The sequence below is a fragment of the Ostrea edulis genome, chromosome 1 (genome assembly GCF_947568905.1).
Source record: "Ostrea edulis chromosome 1, xbOstEdul1.1, whole genome shotgun sequence".
NCBI lineage: Eukaryota > Metazoa > Mollusca > Bivalvia > Ostreida > Ostreidae > Ostrea > Ostrea edulis.
The window spans coordinates 104,499,558-104,509,495 of NC_079164.1; the positions used below are offsets into that span (position 1 = coordinate 104,499,558).

Sequence of the window (9,938 nt, forward strand, 5' to 3'; positions counted from 1 at the left end):
TTCTGATTTTGTAACCTTTGTTTTCATCTTTCGTACACCGTAATGTTGCACCTTCGAAATTTTTCCAATTAAAGTCAAATGGCTGACAGAGACCCTGGTATAGACATCCTTCAAAACAGGTAACAGAAGTTATCAATTTATGATACAATATCCCTATACGATTAATAGAAGTTATCAATTTATGATACAATCTCCCTATACAATCAATAGAAGTTATGAATTTATGATACAATGTCCCTATACAATCAGTAGAAGTTATCAATGTATGATACAATCAATAGAAGTTATCAATTTATGATACAATCTCCCTATACAATCAATAGATGTTATCAATTTATGATACAATCAATAGAAGTTATCAATTTATGATACAATCTCCCTATACAATCAATAGAAGTTATCAATTTATGATACAGTCTCCCTATACAATCAATAGAAGTTATCAATTTATGATACAGTCTCCCTATACAATCAATAGAAGTTATCAATGTATGATACAATCTCCCTATACAATCAATAGAAGTTATCAATTTATGATACAATCAATAGAAGTTATCAATTTATGATACAATCTCCCTATACGATTAATAGGAGTTGTCAATGTATGATACAATCTCCCTATACAATCAATAGAAGTTATCAATTTATGATACAATCTCCCTATACGATTAATAGGAGTTGTCAATGTATGATACAATCTCCCTATACAATCAATAGAAGTTATCAGTTTATGATACAATTTCCCTATACAATCAATAGAAGTTATCAATTTATGATACAATCAATAGAAGTTATCAGTTTATGATACAATCTCCCTATACAATCAATAGAAGTTATCAATTTATGATACAATCTCCCTATACGATTAATAGGAGTTGTCAATGTATGATACAATCTCCCTATACAATCAATAGAAGTTATCAGTTTATGATACAATTTCCCTATACAATCAATAGAAGTTATCAATGTATGATACAATCAATAGAAGTTATCAATGTATGATACAATCAATAGAAGTTATCAATGTATGATACAATCTCCCTATACAATCAATAGAAGTTATCAATTTATGATACAATCAATAGAAGTTATCAATTTATGATACAATCTCCCTATACAATCAATAGAAGTTATCAATTTATGATACAATCTCCCTATACAATCAATAGAAGTTATGAATTTATGATACAATGTCCCTATACAATCAGTAGAAGTTATCAATGTATGATACAATCAATAGAAGTTATCAATTTATGATACAATCTCCCTATACAATCAATAGATGTTATCAATTTATGATACAGTCTCCCTATACAATCAATAGAAGTTATCAATTTATGATACAGTCTCCCTATACAATCAATAGAAGTTATCAATGTATGATACAATCTCCCTATACAATCAATAGAAGTTATCAATTTATGATACAATCAATAGAAGTTATCAATTTATGATACAATCTCCCTATACGATTAATAGGAGTTGTCAATGTATGATACAATCTCCCTATACAATCAATAGAAGTTATCAATTTATGATACAATCTCCCTATACGATTAATAGGAGTTGTCAATGTATGATACAATCTCCCTATACAATCAATAGAAGTTATCAGTTTATGATACAATCTCCCTATACAATCAAAAGAATTTATCAATTTATGATACAATCTCCCTATACAATCAATAGAAGTTATCAATTTATGATACAATCTCCCTATACGATTAATAGGAGTTGTCAATGTATGATACAATCTCCCTATACAATCAATAGAAGTTATCAGTTTATGATACAATCTCCCTATACAACCAATAGAAGTTATCAATTTATGATACAATCTCCCAATACGATTAATAGGAGTTGTCAATGTATGATACAATCTCCCTATACAATCAATAGAAGTTATCAATGTATGATACAATCAATAGAAGTTATGAATTTATGATACAATCTCCCTATACAATCAATAGAAGTTATCAATGTATGATACAATCAATAGAAGTTATCAATTTATGATACAGTCTCCCTATACAATCAATAGAAGTTATCAATTTATGATACAATTTCCCTATACAATCAATAGAAGTTATCAATTTATGATACAATCAATAGAAGTTATCAATTTATGATACAATCTCCCTATACAATCAATAGAAGTTATCAGTTTATGATACAATCTCCCTATACGATTAATAGGAGTTGTCAATGTATGATACAATCTCCCTATACAATCAATAGAAGTTATCAGTTTATGATACAATCTCCCTATACAACCAATAGAAGTTATCAATTTATGATACAGTCTCCCTATACAATCAATAGAAGTTATCAATTTATGATACAATCTCCCTATACGATTAATAGGAGTTGTCAATGTATGATACAATCTCCCTATACAATCAATAGAAGTTATCAGTTTATGATACAATCTCCCTATACAACCAATAGAAGTTATCAATTTATGATACAATCTCCCAATACGATTAATAGGAGTTGTCAATGTATGATACAATCTCCCTATACAATTAATAGAAGTTGTCAATTTATGATACAATGTCCCTATACGATGAAATTTTCTTTTAATAATATCTTTCAAAATGACGTTCACTTCTTTTTAAAATAAAAGCAGTTTTTGTGTCATTAATCTTTCCAAAATTTCAGATCTTATACTTTATTACAAGTGTATATATTATGACGATTGGCTGCCAAATGCCAGTATTAGAGGCAAAATTCACAAGTTGAACTTTTTCAGAAGCCTTAACAATGTAGGCAGAGTCCAAAGTTCCTCATATGAGTAAAATATCGATGGGTTGTAATATTCCTTAAATTCAATAAACCAAAATTAAAATAGCAATATTAACAGTTGTTAAGGTAGGTCCTTACTACAGGACCTCCTTCTGATTTCTCAAAAATGGGTTAAAATACTTGGATTGTTCATTTGAGGATATGATGGAAACGGAAATACGAGGGTTGTCAGTATCATCAATACATGTAACAGAGAGTATCTTTATTACGTGTACTCCGATTTGTCAAGAGACAATATCAGAGTCCAATGAAGGAATGATGAAATATGTCCATAATTTTTTGGAACGATGTTATACCCCCCCCCCCCCCTAAATATCAAATAAATAAATCTAATTAAATAGTTTATAATGAAATTTTAATATGATTTCATGTTTCTTGATAATGGTAAGACACAATTGAACACAAAGCAAGCCCTCGGCAATCAAAAGTGAGGCAATGCAACACCACTAAAATTATTTTTTTCCCCATTCAAATTCATATCTTATGTTCATATATAAATACTTGTTATTTTTATTTTAAAAACAAGAGGCCCATGGGACACATCACTCACCTGAGTCACCTTGGTTCATATTTAAAGATTTTTCCTATATATTCGCATGCAAAACTTTGATTCCTATTGTGGCCCGATCCAACCCCCGGGGGCACTATGTCAGGAAGCTTTCGTGTAAATTTCCACTTTCCTGGCCCAGTAGTTTTTGAGAAGAAGATTTTTAAAGATTTTCCCAATATATTTGTATACAAAACTTTGATCCCCCTTGTGGCCCCATCCTACCCCCGGGACCATGATTTTAACAAACTTAAATCTGCACTATGTCATGAAGCATTCATGTAAATATCGGCTTTTCTGGCTCAGTCGTTCTTGAGAAGAAGATTTTTAAAGATTTTCCCTATATATTTGTATGTAAAACTTTAATCTCCTATTATGGCCCCATCCAACCCTCTGGGGCCATGATTTGAACAAACTTGAATGTGCACTTTGTCAGAAAGCTGTCATGTAAATCTCAGCTTTCCTGGCCCAATAGTTTTTGAGAAGAAGATTTTTAAAGATTTTCCCTATATATTTGTATGTACAACTTTGATCCCCTATTGTGGCCCTATCCTATCCTCGGGGGCAATGCTTTTTAACAAACTTCAATCAGCACTATGTTAGGAAAGCTTTCGTGTAAATTTCCACTTTCTTGGCCCAGTAGTTTTTGAGAAGAAGATTTTCAAAGATTTTAAATATATATTTCTATGTAAAACTTTGATCCCCACTTGTGGCCCCATTCTGCCCCCCCCCCCCCCCCCGGGGGGGACTATGATTTGAACAAACTTGAATTTGCACTATGTCAGAAAGCTTTCATGTATATTTCCACTTTCCTGGCACAGTAGTTTTTGAGAAGAAGATTTTCAAAGATTTTCCATATACATTTGTATGCAAAACTTTGATCCCCCCTTGTGGCCCCATCCTATGATTTTAACAAACTTAAATCTGCACTACATGTATGTCATGAAGCTTTCATGTAAATATCAGCTTTTCTGGCTCAGTGGTTCTGGAGAAGATTTTTAAATATTTTCCCTATATATTTGAATGTATAACTTTGATCCCTTATTATGGTCCCATCCAACCCCCCAACCCCCCCCCCCCCCCCCCGGGGGGGGGGGGGGGCATGCTTTGAACAAACTTGAATCTGCACTGTGTCAGGAAGGTTTCATATAAATTTCAGTTTTTCGGGCCCAGTGGTTCTTGAGAAAATTTTAAAATGACCCCACCCTATTTTCGCATTTTTGTGGTTATCTCCCCTTTGAAAGGGACATGACCCTTCATTTGAATAAACTTGAAAGCCCTTCACACAAGAATGCTTTTGGCCAAGTTTGGTTGAAATTGGCCCAGTGGTTCTGGAGAAGTCGAAAATGTAAAATTTAAAGTTTACAGACAGATGGACAGACGACGGACAACAGGCGATCAGAAAAACTCACTTGAGCTTTCAACTCAGGTGAGCTGAAAATCCAGCATTATGTTTTCCTGCAGAACCATTTATAAACGTACATGTATATACATGTACATCGCGTGACCAAAATAGGTATTTTGATGATGATGTTTACATCAAAGATAACAAATATAAAGCAAGTGAAGAATTATTCTATTTCCTTCTATTTCTTTCTTACCTTTAAATCCTCCAAAATTGTCTTTACAAAAGCCTGTAAATGAAATATGAATAGAATACTAAAAACTTTCCAGCTTGTTGTTTTCATCGGTACATTTCTTATATTCATTCAGTTACTGGATTTATTTTCAATTGTCACCCCGTGGGGACCCGGTTAGCATAGGCCCTCAGTACCCCCTGTTAGTCGTAAGAGGCGACTAGATGACTTCGGATGAGACCACAAAAGCCGTCTCCCCTTGGCACAGCAGGTGTGGAACATGAAAGATCCCTCCTATTCAAAGGCCATAAGCGCCAAGCATAGACCTAAATTTGCAACCTTTCACACAGGCAATGGTGACGTCTACCATATGAGTGAAAAATTCTCGAGCGGGACGTGAAACAATATACAACCATCAATTATAAAATAGCCTACCTTTTAAAAATACATGCACAGTGTAGTTTGTCTCATGCTACATATATCTAAGTATTCGGGCATGTGAAAGGTCGTTCACATTTTCATATCTACCTATCTATTTGATTTCATGATTACGTTTTTAGCTGAGAAGTATTCATTGTTCCGGAAATTTGAACACATGTTTAAGAGAAACTGACGTAAAAATGTTCTAACATTTGCCTTTATCGTTGGTACCTTTTAAGGTTGATCGTTAATGACCTACATTTTTGCGGTTACTCCCCTTACACCGGGAGTTGGGGGTCGTGCTTACCATTGCGGTCCTATGCTTCACATAAATACTATTAACTGTGTATAATAATAAAAATTTACGATACCAAATTCTTTTTAACAGTTTGTATTATATTTATGACAAAACAAAAACAATGTTCAGTTTCATCAATTTTATGGAGAAAATGTTTTAAATGTGCACTTCATCAAGTTGTAGAGATGGGAAGGGGGGGGGGGGTATAGCCGTGTTTGACATTTATTTCTGTCGAAGTTATCATGCAATTAATACCGAGAATATTAGAAGTAATCCGGTTTTTTGGGTGTTTTTTTTTTAAAAAACGACAGACCTCTGTAAGCAGAAGGAATTAACTCGCACATTATTGTGGAAAATGTAAGCCAGTTCAAAATTTTATTTAATGGCTCGTTAAAACTCTTCACTTGAAGCATATTACCATCGAAAGAATGATAAAAGCTTTCAATTATTTCATTGATTTTTGTTTGTGTGTGGTTTTTCCTGAATAGTAAAAAAGCATATTGTTTGCAAATCCGAGATTTTAATATCCAAATTTTGCTGTGATATGAATATCTAATAAAACACGCCAAATAATCTCAGGTTTCTAATTTTTTTTTTTATTGAAAAAAAAACAACATTTATAAACCTTATAAATGTTACTCTTTAAATCTACTGCTAAAATCCTCAAGAAAAATACCATTTAGAAAAAAGATATATTAGATAAACATATCTGAATAGATATAAAAATGAAAAGACTAACTTTTCGAAAAATATTGACTCTAAATCAAACCCGAGGAAAATGTACCGATCCCGATCAAAATTGAATGCAAATAATCAAATTTCTTAATTTTGGCCATTTAATTCATTTCAATTACTTATCAAAATATGTATGTTTAATATATCTTTCATCTAATTGACATAAGTTTTGAAGATTTTTGCCGTGGTAACAAATAATTACATTTTTAATATTCATGAATATTTTCATTTAAAACTTGGAACGTCTATCCGAGTCTAAAAGGTATCATTTTTATTAGATATCCATATCATGCGTCAAATTACAGCAAAATATGGACTCTACAATATCTTAGTTGCAAACAAAACACCCTTTTTATCATTCCGGAAAGAACACAAAGAAAAATAATTGAAGGCTTGTATTATTCTTTTGATGGTAAAATCTTACTCCATAAGCATAAAAGACAATATAAAATGTTGGTGTCGTTATCCGTCTTAATACACCGAACGTGTAAATCGAAATCAAAGTGAAATTGTTTTCATACTTGTTAACTCAAACTGAATATCTCTTCTTTTTTTTTCAACATATCCGTTGTGTGAATATTGTAGCTGCATGCCATAAGATGGAAGTCTTCAAAACCAAACTAACTGAATCGACACATGTTTTATCAGTCCAACTACCAGTACATGTACGTGTAATGGAGCTTTCATATTTAGACAAAATAACCAAGAAAGTCATTACCTCCCTTGACTGCTTCCAAGTAGAACTTTTTCTTGTTTCCCACACATCGAATGACTTCTCCCCCACGAACAGCCCATTCCTTTCCAAAAGGTATACACATACCTTCATGGGGACATCCTAGGAGACGAATAGATTGATTATTTAAACGTAAAAAAAATCTTCGCATCTAAATATCAAGATCTATATAATTATCTGACGTTGTGTTACCTTTGAAATTTCCTGATTTAAACCGACAATTATCTGTGAAAAAACAAAACCCAGTTATTAGAAATTAAGAGCAATATCACTCTATAAGCATTATAGATATATCATAATGAGTTGAACTCTTTTACCCCATTCCTCTTCTGCACATAATGCTGCTTGGAGCATACAAACAAAAATGATGAGATATTTTTCTAAACCCATCTCTTCCTTTCGTCGGTGTATGCTGTAAGAGAAAAAAAGAGCAATCAAATGAAACTTCATACGGAAATACTGTTACACAAAAAAAAAGGGTCTGCCTTACCTTGAACACTTCAGACACCTCTAATCTGATTATCATATTGTTTTATTTTATAGGAGAGTTTAAATGGGTTATATCGATGACATATTTATCAGTGCCAAACATGTTGTGGGGGCAATCACATTGATGATACTGTGAAAAATAACCACATGCAGCCACAGGCAAAACAATACTATTATTTTTTTGAAAGTTTTCTATCTCAGTTTTTTTTTATGATGGTGTCTTTACAGTTTCAACATGGCTAATACGAATAAATTAAGCGTTTCAACTTTACAACAGCAACACAATTATGCAACAAAGAACACTTATCCAATGGGTCAGTGGCCAAAATTAAGAAATGAATAATCACATTGCTCACCCAGGCCGCTTAATATACATTGCAACCTTTTTTTCCCCCACAGAGTCCTTGTCCGTAATTTCTGAATGATAATTACGCTGCTTGTTGTCTGAACTGGTAGTCAAGAAGAATGCTCGTCTCGTCAGATGAACTTGCGATAGTGTGTTCGAACCCCGTTATGAGAAACCAAGTTTTATCAAATTTAACATCACAACGTCCCTACAAAAGTCCATGTATATTTTCTTAATGGTAGGAATAGCATGTCATACATTGGTATAGTTTGGCGACAAACTATTTGTAGTTCGTGTATTAAGCTCCATTAAGAAATGAAGAATCAAACATGTATGACACCAACTGTTTATTAATACGTGCATTATAGTTTTGTTGTTTAACAAGTGATTAAGTTTAATATTTTTGATATACTCGTCTTTTCACGGACATTTTTTGGCCACCCTGTTTCATTTAACTCGTATTCGAAAGTTGTCTCGTGAGAATCCGGGTTAGAATAGGTCCTCAGTACCCCTTGCTTGTAGTAAGATGCGACTAAATGGAGCAGCCCTTCGGATGAGATCGCAAAACCCGAGGGTCCATGTCACAGCAGGTGTGGCACAATAAAGAACCTTCCCTGCTCAAAGGCCATGAGCGCCGATGATATGCCTATATTTTACAGCCCTTCACCGGCATTTGTAGCGTCTCCATATGAGTGAACAATTCTCGAGAGGGATGTTAAACAATATTCAATCAATCAACATATTTGAAAGTTCTGTACTGTATTGGTAATTGTTTAACTCCAATGATAAAATAAAACAAATATGATTATTAAAGGTGAAGATAACAAACAGTGATCAATCTCAAAACTTCTATAAGCAATACAAAATAGAGAGATGGGCAAACATGGACCCTGGACACACCAGAGGTGGGATCAGGTACCTAGGAGGAGTGAGCATCCCCTGTTGACCGGTCACACCCGCCGTGAGCCCTGTATCCTGATCAGGTTATCCGTAGTCAAAATCAGTGTGCCAGTATCTATTTTTTACTAGAATCGGGGAATTTCCTGACACTGTGTCTGGTACAACATTTTACTCACAAGTGCAATAGAGTAATCATATCAAGTGGAATAATGCAATGTTTGTAATTTTTTTTAGAAAGGTTCGGTAAAATATTTTGCATCAGCAGTCCTATCAAATATTTAGTAGTTAGATTTATACAGGTCTAAATATCAATTGACCTATAACGGATGGTTTGAATTTATACAGTTCTAAAATCCAGCAGGTGAAGATAAATGTATTAGAGTGAGCTCGGTCTAAAGGGGATCAAATTGCTGTTACACAGTGTTGATTAATCACATCTTGTGATGGAAAATCAATGGCCAATACAAGTTGTCAGTGTCATCCCCTTTAACCAAGGGAAGTCTCATTCAATTAAAGTGTCATCTTATATAGCTATTTCGCTAATAGGGGCCGATCACCGCAAGGAGATGCATCGTTTTGTTCACCGATATGTCGTTAGAAATCATTTATTGCACTCCTGCTCGTCTTGAACAATCTGGCACTTGATGAATTATCTCTCGTTGTTCGTTTATTAAAGCTGCTGTAATTTTCAAAATATATCCATTGATGTGTACATGTATATTCACTATTGTGCATTATGCTTTGTGTTCGGGAAATTCTGCTTCGTGTCCGGGAAATTAAATCTCGTGTAGTTTGCTTCGCGTCCGGGAAATTCAATCTCGTGCAGTTTGCTTTGTGTCCGGGAAATCAATCTCGTGCAGTTTGCATCGTGTCCGGGAAATCAATCTCGTGCAGTTTGCTTCGTGTCCGGGAAATCAATCTCGTGCAGTTTGCTTCGTGTCCAAGAAATTAAATCTCGTGCAGTTTGCTTCGTGTACGAGAAATTCAATCTCGTGCAGTTTGCTTCGTGTACGAGAAATTCAATCTCGTGCAGTTTACTTCTGGTCCAAGAAATTAAATCTCGTGCAGTTTGCTTCGTGTACGAGAAA

At 33.8% G+C, this 9,938-nt stretch overlaps 1 protein-coding gene across 1 annotated transcript in view; it reads right to left on the reverse strand.

The window, feature by feature from the left end:
- Nucleotides 1–7,624, reverse strand: part of LOC130048556 (uncharacterized) — an 8,063-nt gene extending 439 nt beyond the window's left edge. Inside the window, exons 1-6 of the mRNA XM_056145430.1 lie at nucleotides 7,606–7,624; nucleotides 7,433–7,527; nucleotides 7,308–7,340; nucleotides 7,101–7,217; nucleotides 4,954–4,986; nucleotides 5–108 (exon numbers count right to left, since the gene is read on the reverse strand). Of these exons, the coding sequence (XP_056001405.1) occupies nucleotides 5–108; nucleotides 4,954–4,986; nucleotides 7,101–7,217; nucleotides 7,308–7,340; nucleotides 7,433–7,505 (360 nt within the window). The 5' untranslated portion in view covers nucleotides 7,506–7,527; nucleotides 7,606–7,624. The remainder of the gene's footprint in view (nucleotides 1–4; nucleotides 109–4,953; nucleotides 4,987–7,100; nucleotides 7,218–7,307; nucleotides 7,341–7,432; nucleotides 7,528–7,605) is intronic.
- Nucleotides 7,625–9,938: the final 2,314 nt, after the last annotated feature.